General features: G+C 54.2%; 1 protein-coding gene across 1 annotated transcript in view; it reads left to right on the top strand.

The window, feature by feature from the left end:
• Positions 1–15,914, top strand: part of CACNA1I (calcium voltage-gated channel subunit alpha1 I) — a 134,277-nt gene that overhangs the window by 27,097 nt on the left and 91,266 nt on the right. The window contains 2 exon segments of the mRNA XM_077949557.1: positions 11,479–11,590; positions 13,289–13,422. Coding sequence (XP_077805683.1) covers positions 11,479–11,590; positions 13,289–13,422 — 246 coding nt within the window.

Raw genomic sequence — 15,914 nt, 5'->3', positions numbered from 1 at the left:
GGGGCTTGTGGCACAGAAAAGGTTAAGAACCCCTGTTCTAGAAAAGGGGTCAACCATGCCCAGTGCTGCTGGCACGTGCGAGTACAAATGCCTGCTGCATCTGTGTGCACACGTGTATGAGGGGTGCAGGTGCATGAGGGGCGGCAGGTCTCCTTGGGGATGCACACATGAACACGTACGTGTGTTCAGGGGCAGGCAGGGGAGATGTGCGGTGGAGGACAGGTCCCCAGGGAGGCCGGAGGATAATGTAATCCACACTGGTTGAGCCCTCACCCTCTCAGTTCGATGGCTGCTTGGAGGAAGGAGGGCATCCAAGGCACGGCAAGGTCCCAGAGGAGGCATCTGCAGCCCCTGCCCAGGAGTCAAGGAAGGCTTCCTGCCCGCACACCTTCTGTGTGGTTGGGCTCCTGAGGCTGGATCAGCCCACAGACAATGGGACCCTGGCGCCCAGGGGCCTGCCTGGCCCTTCTCTTCAGCAGTGACAGAAGCAGCTGTGTCTGGCAAGTCTCTTCGGCTGGAGCATCCTTCCTGTGGACCTTCCACCCTGGCTTCTCGTCCCAGCTGGCAGCCTCTGTTTCCTGCCACTGCTTCCCCTACTCCACTGTCTGCACTGGGTACTAAAGCTTACTGGGTATTTGGGAATCAGAGACTTTGGCCAAATCCAATGAGTTCTTATACAATGGGGATTCCAAGAGGTGGGGCTGGGGTAGGAACAAGGAAGGGCTCCCTCCCTTGTCCTCTCCTGCAAAGGATGTCAATGCACTGAGATACCATAGTTTATAAGCAGAACCAATCGTGCTGTTTGTCATGTGGGGAGCTCCTTGTTGCTGGAGGCATGTAAGTGGAGGGAGGCCTGGGACCATCTGTATGGCAGGTCTGTTCATTTTATGGAGCAGCTTTCTGTCCCAGCTCAACCACTGTGTCGTCTTGGGCAAGTGCCGTCCTCTCTGGACCTTCATTTTCATAGCCATAAAGTGGGGTGTGATAATGTCTGCCATGCCTGTCTCTCGAGGCAGCTGCGGCCACAGGTGCAACAGGCTTAAAGGAGCATTAGAAGACAGGAGGGTATCAGGTTCAAATCCTGGCTCTGTCCCTCACTAACTGTGTCCTTGGGCAAGGCTAAGGAACAGAGATGATGCCCACCCCTGCAGGTTGTTGTAAAGGTTCCTGTGGAGTTTTGTAATAGCAGATGCCCTAGCAGGTGCCTGTGGTTTATTTGATTTGATTTGATTTATGATTATTATTTTGTGAGACAGAGTCTCGCTCTGTCGCCCAGGCTGGAGTGCAATGGCGTGATCTCGGCTCACCGCAACCTCCGCCTCCTGCATTCAAGCAGTTCTTCTGCCTTAGCTTCTGGAATAGCTGGGACTACAGGCATGCGCCACCATACCTGGCTAATTTTTCTATTTTTAGTAGACACAGGGTTTCACCATGTTGGCCCGGCTGATCTTGAACTCCTGGCCTCATGTGATCTGCCCGCCTCAGCCTCCCAAAATACTGGGATTACAGGTAAGCCACTGTGCTGGCTGATTGTGGTTTTTTAATAGTTGCATTTTTGTTTTTCCTTAAAGCAGTTCTCTTCATTTTTTCTTTGAGACAAAGTCTTGCTCTGTCACCCAGGCTGGAGTGCAGTGGCACCATCATAGCTCACTGCAGCCTTGAACAGCTGGGCTCAAGTGATCCTCCTGCCTCAGCCTCCCAAGTAACTGGGACCACAGGTGCACGCCAGCACACTCAGCTGTTCCATTTTTTATTGAGGTTAAATGTACAAGTTGAGCTCACAAATCCTAGTGCGCAGTTCAAGGCATTTTCATATAAGTCCTCTCCTGGGGCCACCACTCAGGTCAAGAAGAACATCTCCAGTCCCCGAAGCTTCCCTGTCCCCCACCTGCCTTGGGTACTTCCCAACGTTACTGCTCTTCTGACCTCCTTCACTGTAGATTGGCTTCTCCAGGCTCTTAACTTCATGTAATTGGAGTCGTGCGTTGTTTGCTCTGCTGCATCTGGCTTCTGTTTCCCAGCAGAGATCCCTCCGTGCTGTTGTGTGTTTCAGTTGCTTGTCCTTTTCCTGGCTGTGTGGTACTCCACGCGGGCTCCTCACACGTGGCACTGGTGACATTTTGAGCTGGATGATTCTTTGTTGGGGGGCTGTCCTGCGCATTGTAGGGTGTTTAGCTGCATCCCTGGTCTCTACCCACTAGATGCCAGTGTCCTATCCCCTCAAACGTGACAACCAAAAATGTCTCCAGACACGGCCAAATGTCCCCTGGGGGACAAAATCATCCCTGGTTGAAAACCACCACCCTACCCCATTCTTCTGTTGGTGAACGCCTGGGTTGTCTCAGGTTGGGGCTGTTACCAATAACACAGATGTGCCTGTTCTGGGACGTGGCTTTTTGCAGGGTATATGAGCATTTCTCCTGGGTATGCACCCAGGAATGGCCCCGCTGGGTCCTAGCGTGGGCCTATGTTTGGTTTTAGTAGAAGCTGCTGAGCAGCCTTCCAGAGTGGTCGCTGTCTGTAAAGATCAGTCAATGATCTTTCAATGAATGATGAAGTTCATTCATTGAATAAATAAACGCATGAACGAATGAATGTGCGAACGAGTGTCCTTCTAAAACTCCGGACTCTGAAACAGCTGATGTTCAAAACGGTGGCCACTGTTGCTGGAACACACGCTACACAGTCACCATCAGGGGTGGTCCTGGAACAGGGACGCACATGGGCACCTTCGGGGAAGGAGCTGAGCCTGGCTCATCTCAGCACCCTGAGGCGCAGGCTGCGTGTACAGCAGGTGGTCCTTGGAGGCTTGTAGGCCTGGCCTCAGAGGAGCACGGAGCTGGCCCAAGAACTGGGATCTGGAACCTCAGGCCTGGAGGACCTGAGGCCTGAGCTCCCCCTCCCTTGGGTTCACTGGGGACCAGCAGGGGAGGTACACCCCATGTAGGTGCTGGTCCACCTTCCCTATCTCCCCCATCCAGGAGGACGGAGCCCCCAGTTCCCTTCCTCCACCTGATTTATTTAGACAACTGAAACGCACCCTGGGAAATGGATCAGATTTTAGATTTGACAAAAATAAAAACAAACTTGGCCACCCCTGCCAAACCCAGCACTCCCGCCCCCACCAGCCTCCCAGAGCCCCCCGAATCACAGAAACTGACTGTCGCCTGGGTCTGCAGGAGAGTGGTGGTCGCCATGGAAACCATGCAGGCCTCTGTCTCGGCTCCTGGAGAGGAGGCTGCCCTGCAGGGCCTGCCGGGGCGCCGGGCACTGCCCCTCCACACAGTTGCTCTTCTAGCTGGGAACTGGCAGGTTGGAGGGAGCCCCAGCATAGTGGCTTCCCTGGTGACCCTGTCCCCTTAGTCCGCATCCTGACCTCTCAGGCCTTGGTGGCTAGGGTGTGGTGTGGTTATGATCTGACTTAGCCGGGTTTTGATCCGGCTCAGCCTCCTCCTGGCTGGGGGACCTTGAGGCAAACATGCCTTTATTGGCTTCCCCTCCCCTTCTTCCTGCAGGTAAATCCTTCCTTCTGAACCACAGCAGGGGCTGGAACATCCCCCTTCCTGACCCCACTGGATACAACACAGGTCTGGGCCCCTAGCAGGGACACAGCCAGAGGGGCTGCCGGCTGGGCTCACCACTGACCCAGACTCCACTTCCCTGTGCCTGGCTCGGAGCCTCACAGGGAGACAATGTGGGTGGGGAGGAAAGAGCAAATATTCTATTAAACCCATCTCAACTGGGGGTCCCTCGCATGGCAGACACTGAGCCGGGTGATGGCAGGATGTATGGATGAGAACATGGGATTTGCAGCCAGTGAGAGGCAGTGCAGATCGCCACGTACCACCTGAGTGACCCCGGAACCAGCTCCTGTGGCCTTAGTTTCCTTACCTGTAAAGTGGGGATAACACTAGTATCAGCCAGTTTGGGAGAAATTTGCTGGTGTTGCAGGGTGACGCTGCTCATTGCTAGGCCTGAATTGGTTGGCAGATTCTTTTTTATTTTTATTTTTTGAGATAGGATCTCACTCTGTCACTCAGGCTGGAGTGAAGTGGCTTGATCTTGGCTCACAGCGACCTCCACCTCCTGGGCTCAAGTGATCCTCCCATCTCAACCTTCTAAGTAACTGAGACTACAGGCACGCACCACCACAGCCGGCTAATTAAATTTTTTTTGCAGATATGAGGTCTCACTATGTTGCGCAGGCTGGTCTCAAACTCCTGGGCTCAAGTGATCCTCCTGCCTTGGCCTCCCAAAGTGCTGGGATTATAGATGTGAGGCACTGCATCTGGCCTGGATTTTTTTTTTTTCCTGAGATGGAGTTTCACTCTTGTTGCCCAGGCTGGAGTGCAATGGCACAATCTCAGTTCACTGCAACCTCCTCACCTCCCGGGTTCAAGCAATCCTCCTGCCTCAGCCTCCTGAGTAGCTGGGATTACAGATGCCCACCACCACATCCAGTTAATTTTTGTATTTTTAGTAGAGACGGGGTTTCACCATATTGGCCAGGCTGGTCTTGAACTCTTGACCTCAAGTGAGCTGCCCGCCCGGGCCTCCCGAAGTGCTGGGATTACAGATGTGAGCTATGGTGCCCGGCCCGACCTGGATTCTTTACAAAAGCCTGTGGGTGAAGATTTAGTACGCCACAGGACAGACGTCAATCAAAGGGTCTGTACTAGCATCTCTTCTTTTCTTTTGTTTTCTTTTTTTTTGTTTTTGTTTTTGAGATGGAGTCTCGCTCTTTCACCCAGGCTAGAGTGCAGGAGCACGATCTCAGCTCACTGCAACCTCCATCTCCTCGGTTTGAGTGATTCTCCTGCCTCAGCCTCCTGAGTAGCTGGGATTACAGGTGCATGTCACCATGCCCAGCTAACTTTTGTATTGTCATTGTTAGTAGAGATGGGGTTTTGCCATGTTGGCCAGGTTGGTCTTGAACTCCTGACCTTAGGTGATCTGCCCGCCTCGGCCTCCCAAATTGCTGGAATTATAGGCGTGAGCCACTATGCCTGGTCATATCTCTTATTTTCTACTTAAGGTAATATGAAGTAACCAGCAGGTAATACCAGTGTGAGATTCTTAGTCCTCTCCTGGGGAGGTGGCTTTTCCTTTTTTTTGTTTAAAGCCCACAATGAGAGACCCCTTGGTCCTGTTAGAGGATGACAATAAAAGGGGCTCTCTGGTGCACACCACGTGGCAAACCCTGGTCCCAGGAGCCCACAACTACTGGGGCTCTTGCCTCCTGTGCTGGCTGCAAGGTTTAAATGAGATAATGCAAGCCCATTTGTTTTTGTTTTTTAAGATGGAGTTTTGCTCTGTCACCCAGGCTGGAGTGCAGTGGTACAATCTCAGCTCACTGCAACCTCCACCTCCCGGGTTCAAGCGATTCTTCTGCATCAGCTTCCTGAGTAGCTGGGATTACAGGCGCCTGCCACCATGCCCAGCTAATTTTTTGTATTTTCAGTAGAGACAGGGTTTCACCGTGTTGGCCAGGCTGGTCTTGAACTCCTGACCTCAGGTGATCTGCCCGCCCTGGCGCCCCAAATTGCTGGGATCACAGGCATGAGCCACTGCGCTTGGCCATGCATGCTGTTTGATTTGGAGGCTCCTTGGCAAACAGACACTCAGGGTCACTGAAGAAGAGTTTGCGACCGGTCACCATTATTACCATCGGTAGGCTGGTGCCTGGCACACAGCAGGCACACAATATAAGCACATTCATTTCCCCTGCTCAGCTCTGAGACCCCAGTTCTGAAGACTTTGAGAGGTGTGGTGGGGGGACATGGGTAGGAAGTGGGGCTGAGGGCCCAGGCTGTGCTGAGTCATTGGGGGGCTCTGCGGCAGCGCCCAAGGACCCTGAGTGTTTTTCTCCCCTAGGCCTGTGTGCTTGGGATGGCTTTGCCTGCCAAGGAAACTCGATTGATTGCATCACCATTGATCTGTTTCTCCATCTGTGTTCCTCAAAGGCGCTCAGGGCTGCCCGTCAGGGATCTAATCAGCTTAAAGTGACGGCGCTGTGGCTGTGCCGAGTGTGTGGGGAAATGCGGAGGGTTTCCGTGTGAATTTGAAAAATCGACTGTGGCTTGGGGACCCCCGTGGGTGGGGAGTCTGTTGTCTGAGTGTCATTTCTGCTCTGGGCTTGCTGTGGAGCTGGGACAGGTTTCTGCCCCTGTTTTCTGTCAGTGCAATGAGGGATTGGAGCCGTTGTTCTCTAATGACATCAGCAGGGCTGCTCTGTGGCAAAGGTCACCCCTACTGCAGTGAGGGCCTGAGGGGTGAAGCAGGCGAGGCGGCTGGGCGTCAGATGCCCATCGCAGGGCTTCAAGCCTCGCTGTGAGAGGCGGTTGGGAGTCACTGAAGACTCCCTGCCCTCGTGGCACTAGCACTCCAGCCCTGCCCGCTTTGTCACCTGGAAATCCTGTGCTGCCCCTTGGGGCTCCAGCTTCCCTCAGGTTGTCTCCAAACCTCACAGCTTTGCTTGCCTGTGTTCTCAGACAGTTCCTCAACACCTGTGATTCATGGTGGAAGCGTGAGGCGTTGGGCCAGGCTGCAGAGTGGCTCAAGCTGGACACCTTGACTCCCCCCGCCACCCTCATACCCCACGCTGCACTGTCTGGTTTAACTTCAAGGAGGGCTGGTGCTTTTGATCCCTGAGCCAGTGGGGAGTGTGTCAGGAACCGCGGGCAGCGATGCCAGTTCTGGCCTGACTTCTAAGCCTCCTGGGCTCTTGGAAGGGGCCCAAGCTGTGCCATCTGGGATTTCCCTGGGCACCTCTGGGCAAGGGCTGAGACCGTCCATCGCTGAATTTCTGAAGCTGAGCAGCCCAGGGATGAAAGCCACTCCATCTGCCCCCTGGGGGGACCCAGTGCAGTGGACGAGTTAGATGAACCACAGAGGCAGCGCTGTGCAGCGGCCACCGGCACTGCCGCGAGTCAATCTGGGCTGCTCGGGGACTGGGTGACCTTGTGTGAGTGGTGTCAGCTCTCCAGGCTTGTTCCTCATCCGTCCCCAGGGGATTGTGAGAGCTGAGGTCATGTCCCTAGGGTGCCGGGCACACAGTCGTCAGAGTTACTGCCAAATTCACTACCGTGGTACGTGCTAGCCAAGGCAGGTGGGAGCGCTTCTGGAGAGGAGGCTGAGCCACCACCTTGTGAAGGGTGAGAGGCACATCCGGAGAAGCTTCAAGAAGAGGTGACCTGCGAACAGGGCTCTGAAAGAGTCTGCCTGCTGGAGAGGTGGAGGAAAGGGAAGGCGCAGGCAGAGGGTGTGTTTGGAGAAAGCGAGGAGTTCAGTGAGTGCTAAGGCCAGTGAGTGGCAAGATTGCAAGGATTCACTGAGGCGAGAGTCTAGGAGGCCTTGCGCATCAGGCTCGGGAGGGTAATGGGGAGCCATGGGAGGTTCTTGAGCAGGAGAGAAGCATCAGGAGAGCGTGTTTCAGGCAGATTAGCCTGGCAGTGGCAAAACAGCTTGGAGGCAGGAAAAGCCTCCAGCCTGAGGTTTTGTGTCTCAGCTCTGCTCTTTTCCAGCTGGTGACCTTGGGCCAATGTGTTTCCCTTTCGTGTCTTGGTTTCCTTACTTGTAAATCGGGCTTATAATACAGCCGTGAGGATTAAATGAGATAACACTTGGAAAATGTTCAAATTGTGTTGGGCACACAGCAAATGCCTGGTTATCGTCTGGGGCTGATTGGAGGGGCAGAGACCAGAGCTGGGGGATACAAAGGGTGCTGGGTCAGGATCCTGGGGAGAGACACTGAAGATGGGCTGAGAGGCCTCAGGGGAGGGAGGAGAGCCATGGGCAGAGACAGGCCGTACTTCGCAGAGGAGAGTGCTGGCCTTGGAGTCCAGCAGGCCTGGTGTGAGTCTCTGCGCCAGTACTTCCTAGCTGCGCAGCCTGGGAGAGGCCCCTGGTTTCTCCGTGTCTCAGCTTTCCTTATCTGTAAAATGGGTCTGCTGACCTCCACTGCTCAGGGCCTTGTTGAGGAGGCAGCAGGGGCACCAGACTCCTGAGAGACACCGTTAAGTGCACTTTGAGCCTGAAACTGGCAGGAAGGGCAGAGGGAGCAGAGGATGGGGCTCGAAGGAGAGAGCACACGACAGGAAAAGGGGAAAGGCGAGGGGGATGGGGGATGTTCTCTGGTAATTAGAACGTTTGAACTTCAAAAAAGTTAATTAATGATGAAGCTGCTGCTGGAGCCAGGCTCAGGCTCGAAGGGGGCCCTGGCAGCGACTGAAATTAATTACAGGCTATGGTGGGAGAGTGGCAGTGGGGTGAGGGGACAGGAAGGAGCAGGGCTGGGGCCGGGAGGAGCTGAGGAGAGGCCACGAGAAGGCAGCATCCCAAAGTGGGCAGGGCTGGGGATGGGAGGGAGGCTGTTGCCGTGGAAACCAGGTCACCTCTCCCACTCCTCTCTGGGTGGGGTCCCGCTGAGGGTTTGGCTGCTGGTGTGGCTACATCCCAGTTAAGGGCAAGGGCTTTGAAATGGAGGGGTGAGGGGTTTGCTTGGAGACACTCCCGAGTTCCTGGATGTTGGAGTGGGCAGGGCCCATAGAGATTTACAGCAGCACCCCCGCTTACCCACAGGGGACACATTCCAAGACCCCCAGTGGATGCCCGAAGTCACAAATAGCACTGAACCCTGTATTTACTATGTTTTTTTCCTATACCTGCATACCTGGATAAAGTTTAATTTATAAATCAGGCATTGTAAGAGATGAGCAGCAACCAAAAATAAAATAGAACAATCAGGCCGGGCATGGTGGCTCACGCCTGTAATCCCAGCACTTTGGGAGGCCGAGGCGGGCGGATCACAAAGTCAGGAGATCGAGACCATCCTGGCCAACATGGTGAAACCCTGTCTCCACTAAAATACAAAAAAATTAGCTGGGCATGGTGGCACGTGCCCATAGTCCCAGCTGCTTGGGAGGCTGAGGCAGGGGAATCGCTTGAATCTGGGAGGTGGAGGTTGCAGTGAGCCGAGATCACGCCACTGCACTCCAGCCTGGCAACAGAGCAAGACTCCGTCTCAAAATAAATAAATACTAAAAATAAAAATAAAATAAAATAAAATAAAATAAAATGGGACAATTAGACCGGGCACAGTGGCTCACCCCTGTAATCCCAGCAGTTTGGGAGGCCGAGGCGGATGGATCACCTGAGGTCAGGAGTTCAAGACCAGCCTGGCCAACATGGTGAAACCCCATCTCTTCTAAAAATACAAAAGATTAGCCGGGCGTGGTGGCGGGCGCCTGTAATCCCAGCTACTTGGGAGGCTGAGGCAGGAGTATCACTTGAACCCAGGAGGCAGAGGTTGCAGTGAGCTGGGATCTCTCCATTGCCCTCCAGCCTGGGCAATAAGAGTGAAACTCCGTCTCAAAAAAAAAAAAAAAAAAAAAAAAAAGAACAATTAGAATCACCTGTGATAATCAAAGTTATGTGAATGTGGTCTCCCCCCCCCCCGCCAATCTCTTATTGTACCACACTCATACCTAATTTTGGGCCACAGTGGACCGTGGGTAACTGACACGGCACATAATGAGGGACAACCGTATCTATCCATCCGACAGATGTTCATTGAGCACCTACTAGATGTTAGGGCCGTGAGTGTAAAGTCCCTGTCCCCCTTGGAATGCAGATTAGAGCAGTGGCAGAGACAATGAGCATGTCAGCAAGACAGTGGCAGGGCATGAAGAGGGCGTGTGGCTGCTGAGGGTGATGAGGTTGGGTGGAGACTTCTCAGAGGAGGTGACCATGATGCTAGAAGCTCAGCCCTTGAAGTGGGAATAGCATATGCAAAGGCCCTGAGGCGGAGTGTCCTGATGTCACTCATTGTGTGTTTAAGGAGCAGCAGGAGCCAGTGAGGTCAGAGCAGAGTGAGCCAGGGCAGGGCAGAGGGAGATGGGGTGTCAGGGCGGGGCCCTGCAGCCAAGCAAGGGCTTCAAAGTTTGTGCTCAGAGAGGCCGGGAGCCAGGGCAGGGTTTTGCGCTGGGGAGGGAGGTGGTCTCGCTGATGTTTTTAACTGCCCACTGCTGCTGCAGGGAGGGTGGTTTGGAGAGGCCAGGGCAGACCCAGGAGGCTGATGGGGAGGCTCCTGGTCATCCGGTGGAGGACCTCCAGGTTCAGAGACAGGGAGGGGCTTGCCGAAGACCGCAGAGCCAGTCAGTGCTGGGACTGGAGTTCAAATGCAGGTCTCCCGGCTTCGTTGTCTTGTTTGCTGCTTTTACTGCATGACAGCCCCTGTTTCCTGACACTCCGTTTCTGGGGGAGGAGAGGGTGCTGCATAGGTGGGGTGTGGTGAGTTCTATCAGCATCTCTCCTCTTAGAGAAGGAGAACCTACTGCCGATTCCAGTCATTGCCTGTAAGGTCAGGCTGCATGGTCTGGAAGTTCACCTGGGTGTCTAACCTCAGTTATTCATACTGTGTGCAACTCAAGTCCATTTCATCCTGGGTTGCCTCTTTTCAAGTAGGCACATATTTTCTGAGGCCCCAGGACTCAGTCAACTGGAGATCCCAGTTCAGGAGATCTGAGCAGGCTTCGGATTTCTCATTGGTATGACAGGTGGGGGCTGGGAGTGACACTGCCCTGAATTCCTTGAGGCCTGACCTTCCTGGTCCTGGGACTGGGAGGATTGAGAGTGGCGGGGCTGGACACTGCAGGCTGTGTTCTAAGGATGGGTAGGAGTTGGCCTGGGAGGGAGGGAGGACGGCATTCGTGGAGGGGCTCTCAGCAGTGGTGAGGAGAGCAGCCTGGCCAGGTGCAGGAGGGGAGCCCACTCACCCCAGCTGCAAGCTGTGCCCAGAGGCCCTGCCCAAGGCCAGGTTCACGGCCAGCTCTGGATCCCCTCCGTGGCAGGAGTCTTTCTGTCTGACCAGGCCTGAGGGGGCCCAGCCCCACCCTATGTGGTGCAGGCCAGGGCTAGGCTTGGTGTGGGTGTTTTGGAGTTAGGTGATGAACCCTACCTGAGCCCTAACCGTGGCAATGGGCAAAGAGAGAAGGATGGGGCCATCCAGCCAATCTCAGCCCCACGGGAGGGCCTTCTGCTGGCTCTAGACCCAGGCGTTGGCGAAGGAGGGAACATGGGTCAGGGGAGGGAAAGGTGGTCAGAGAAGGGAGGCAGTGACAGTCAGAGGGTGGTGGTTGGGGTGGAGAGGCTGGGATAGCCCAGAGTTTCCTGACAGCCAGGCTTCTGGGAACCTCTGCCTTCTCTAGGCCTGAGGGGACCTCTCAGGCTGGGCAAGGAGCAGGGTTCTGCAACTGGGGGCCTGGTGGGTTTGGTGCATATGGCCATGTCTGTTGTGATGGGGGCAAATTGGCACCACGGGCTTTGAGCTGTTGCAGGGATAGCACCCAGAGGGAGAAGAACGAGGAACGGGGTGTATACCTGTGTGTGTGGTTGGTTGGGGGTATTACACTCTAGGGTGCACCCCAGCCCCCACGGGCACGGTCCCACCTGCTGCTTTGTCCTTGACTTGGTGTGCACGTGGTTTGAATGTGTCAGCATGCTGGTGATCCTGCTGAACTGCGTGACACTTGGCATGTACCAGCCGTGCGACGACATGGACTGCCTGTCTGACCGCTGCAAGATCCTGCAGGTGAGCCGGCTGCCCCGCCCCACCGCCCGCCCCGCCCCGCCCCGCCCCGCCCCGCCCCGCCCCACCCCACCCCACCCCACCCCACCCCCATCCACCAGGACCCGGCCTATGCCCCGCCCACTCCACGCCCCGCCCACTCCACGCCCCGCCCCATGTCCTGGCTTTTGCCCCGCCCGCTCCACGCCCCACCCCATGCGCCGACCCTACTCCGTGCCCTTCCGCATCCTGCGCTGCCCTATCAAGCGCGTTGCCACACTCAGCCACCACCAGCCGCCCTCACTTGGCTTATCCTTCCTCACTCCCAACTGGTCTTCCTATTACCCTTCGGATCCTCTCTCCCTTTTACCTCTCCTCTCCAGCTTGGGGCCTCTGCCTTAGTCCAGGCCTCAATCTTCTCCCACCCAGGTGCTCTCACCAGCCTTCTCCTGCACCCCCTTCACACATACCTGCAAAGCACAGTGACCCCGACTCTCCTCTGCCTACAACCTGCACTTCCTCCCCCGTGCTCTTGGACTAGAGGCCGAGTTCACACCCAGCCCTAGAAGCCCTTTAGGAGTGGGCCTCTGGTTTCACATTCTGTTATCTCCTGAGGTCCTGGGGTAGGGCTTGACCTTTGGTACCTGACATAACCCCGTGCAGAGCATGCGTACGGGTAGCACAGATGTTAGGGTTGTACCCATTTTAGAGATGTGGAAACACTCAGTGCCTCTCCCTGGGAAAGCCAGATTCCTCCTGGGAAGAATTGCTTTCTGCCTCTTGGGTTTCTATAGGACTCAGTAACTCCCAGGCAGCACTAGGCCAGAGTGTCCCGGAACACTTGGCAAAAATCCAGACCCCTGACCCTATCTCAGACCTGCTGAAGCAGAATCTCTGGGTGGGTCTGGGGTCCGAGAGGGTAACAAGCTCCTCAGCAGCCCCGGGCCCCAGGCCCGGTTAGCCTCATGGTGAGTTCCCTGAACATGCACCTCTGTGTCCTCACCGCTGGCCTAGCCCTGGCACACAGTAGGTGTGTGGCACCTGTTTGTTGAATTGAGTTGACTGCAGCCCTCACTAATCCTGGAAACAGGAATTCCACCCAGGTCCCGCCCTCAGGAAGCATAATGTCACCTGAGCCTCCTTTGTGGGCAGAGGAAGGCAGCACCCAAGCCTGTACCTGGGGGCTACTTTGAGACAGCTCCTTCTGTGGGGGCTTTGAGGTCAGATCCATGGAGTTTCAGTCCTGGTTCTGCCACTTACCTGCTGTGTTACCTGTGGGGCAAGTTGCTTAACCTCTGAGTCTCTGTTTTCTCATTTGTAAAATGGAACTATCCATGGGGTCCTTGGGAGAATTAGGAGAGAGAATGGGGGTCACATGTGTAGCCAGTGCTTGGTAATTATTAGGGAGAATATGGGATGGCCCCTCACCCCACCCCTATCTGGGGCTCTTCTATCTGTTTCCAGGCTTAGGGAACAGATAGAATGGGCTGTATGACCTTGGGCAAATTCACTCCCCTCTCTCGGCCCCAGTCTCCTCATCTGTGAAATGACTGTACTGGACCGGGATCACTGAGGTTCTCCTTCTGCCCAGGAGGAGTTTCCGGGTATTTCCCAGGCCCCTTGCATCCATGTGATGTCCCCACCTCACACTGTGGCTGCAACCCCTGGGCCCTGCTCTGCAACCTCACCCTGTCCCTTGCTTCCCTCCTCCTGTCCTTGCAGGTCTTTGATGACTTCATCTTCATCTTCTTTGCCATGGAGATGGTGCTCAAGATGGTGGCCCTGGGGATTTTTGGCAAGAAGTGCTACCTCGGGGACACATGGAACCGCCTGGATTTCTTCATCGTCATGGCAGGGTAGGTAGCACCCGCCAGGCAGGTCCTAGCCTCGGGTGCACACCAGGAATAACTGAGAGAATCCAGGGCTTCTTGCTGATGGTGATGAAGCTTCACGCTGATGCGTGAGACTCTCCTGGACCCCTGGGCTGGGAGAAATGATGGACAGACAGATGTTCTTTCCTCCCTTCCTAAGTTGTGCGTCCTCTAGCACTGCCAGCGGATACTGGGTGTGTTTATGCTAATTAACGATATGACCTTGAGAGGCCACTGACGCTCTCTGAGCTTTCATTTCCTCGTCTGAAAAGGGGAATAATAATAGTAGCTGCGTCAAAATGAGCACCCAATAAATGCTAGCTGTTAGGATTGCTATCCTGGATCACTCATCACGCCAGAGACCGAGCACAGACTCAAGCACTGTCTGACTCCAGACTGTGGTTATTTCTACAAGACACAAGTTGCCATCAGGGACAGGCCTGGTTACAGCTGAGCCCATCTGCAGTGTCTCGGACCCTGCTCTGGGCCTTGTGCCTGCTTTCCTGGGTCAAACCCATCCATGCATTTATCCACCTACCAGGGACTGAACAACTTGCTCCCCAGTGTTGGCGCCATCCTAGCTGCTGGGGGCAAGGAGGAGGGCAAACCAGACACAGGCCTTGTCCTTCCTACTCCTGTCTTGGGGAGGCACCCACCTGCTATCCAGTGGGTGTGCCTTCACACACTGGGACCAGAGCGCTGGGCAAAGCATGTGGTTTGCTGAGAGCATTTAACACAGGGGCCTGACTGAGCCAAGCTGGGGACTTGGGGCTTGAGGGCTTCCTGAGGAGGTGACACGGAGAGCTGAAGGATGAGGAGACAGTAATCATGCCCAGGGATGGGTCATTATTAGGGCAGAGGATAGAGAAAAAGGCTGGAGGCTGTAAGTGTGTGTTCGAGAGAGGATGTATGAGTGTGTTTGTCAGTGTATGTGTGTGACCTTGTGTGTAGAATGCTATTGAGGAGGTGTGACCTTTTCGATTCGGTAGACTCACGGCTGAGATGGGCAATCAGGGTGTGAGAATCCCATCAAGCATCTGCTAAATTCCACAGATATGTTCTGAAGTGAGGTGATTTATTTCATTAGGGTTTTAAAAAAGTTACACCTCTTCTAAGCTTGTTTGCCCTCTCTCCCTCCCTCTCCCCTTCTCTTCCCTCCCCTCCCTCCTCTCCCTTCCCTTCCCTTCCCTCCCTTTCCCTTCCCTTCCCTTCACTTCCCTTCCCTTCTCCTTCCCTTCTCCTTCCCTTCTCCTTCCCTTCTCCTTCCCTTCTCCTTCCCTTCTCCTTCCTTCCTTCCTTCCTTCCTTCCTTCCTTCCTTCCTTCCTTCCTTCCTTCCTTCCTTCCTTCCTTCCTTCCTTTTTTGAGACAGGGTCTCACTCTGTCACCCAGGTTGGAGTGCAGTGATGCAATCACAGCTCACTCCAGCCTTGACTTCCCAGGCTCAAAGGATCCTCCCACCTCAGCCTCCTGAGTAGCTGGGACTGCAGGCATGTGCCTCCAACCCTGGCTAATTTTTCTTTTCTTTTTTCTTTTCTTTTCTATAGGGACAGGGTCTCACTATGTTGCCGAGGCTGGTCTTGAACTCCTGGGTTCAAGCAGTCCTCCCACCTCAGCCTCCCAAAGTGCTGGGATTACAGATGCGAGCCACCGCACCTGGCCTCTAAGCATCTTCTCTCAATCGCTGTATTCAATTTTACAACCACATTGTCAACAGTCACTTAGACCTGAATGGAAACTACCCTGGTTTCCTGTGGTTTCCTGAGCACTGTATCCTCCTCTTAGTCACGTTCTTCATTTTCATTCTTATTCTGGTTTGGCTGGAGAACATCCTTAAGTAGTTTTTTTTTTTTTTTTTTTTTTTTTAAGAAAAGGTGTTTGGATAGTGTCATTTTTCAATCTTGCCTGTCCAGACATATATTCTTTTGATCTTTGAGTGTGGAGGACAATTATTTGTGATGTTCTAGAGTCAGAACCCTGCACACATCCTGCCATTCAAACCTACACTATAGTATTGCACATGAGTCCAGTACAGGTCCGGTTCCTGTTTCTTGGAAGATGATCTTCTTTTTCCTGACTAGAAGCTTGTGGGCTTTTCTCTTTACCTTCAGGATCAGACCTTTCCCTAGGGCAGATCTAAGTGGGACCTTAGAGAACTCAAGACTGGTGCTTTTGGCCAGGTGCAGTGGCTCACCTCTGTAATCCCAGCATTTTGAGAGGCTGAGGCAAGGATTCCTTGAGCCTAGGAGTTTGAGACCAGCCTGGGCAATATAAGTGAGATCCCATCTCTACAAAAAATAAAAAATTAGCTGGGTGTGGTGTACACTCCTGTAGTCCCAGCTACTCAGGAGGCTGAGGCTGGAGTATCCCTTGAGCCCAGGAGGTCGAGGCTGCAGTGAGCAGTGGTCGTGCCATTGCACTCTAGTCTTCAACAAAGCGAGACCCTGTCTAAAAAAAAAAAAAAAAAAGAAAAAAGATT

The sequence above is a fragment of the Macaca mulatta genome, chromosome 10 (genome assembly GCF_049350105.2).
Source record: "Macaca mulatta isolate MMU2019108-1 chromosome 10, T2T-MMU8v2.0, whole genome shotgun sequence".
Classification (NCBI taxonomy): Eukaryota; Metazoa; Chordata; class Mammalia; order Primates; family Cercopithecidae; genus Macaca; species Macaca mulatta.
This window is presented reverse-complemented; position numbering and strand designations above follow the sequence as displayed.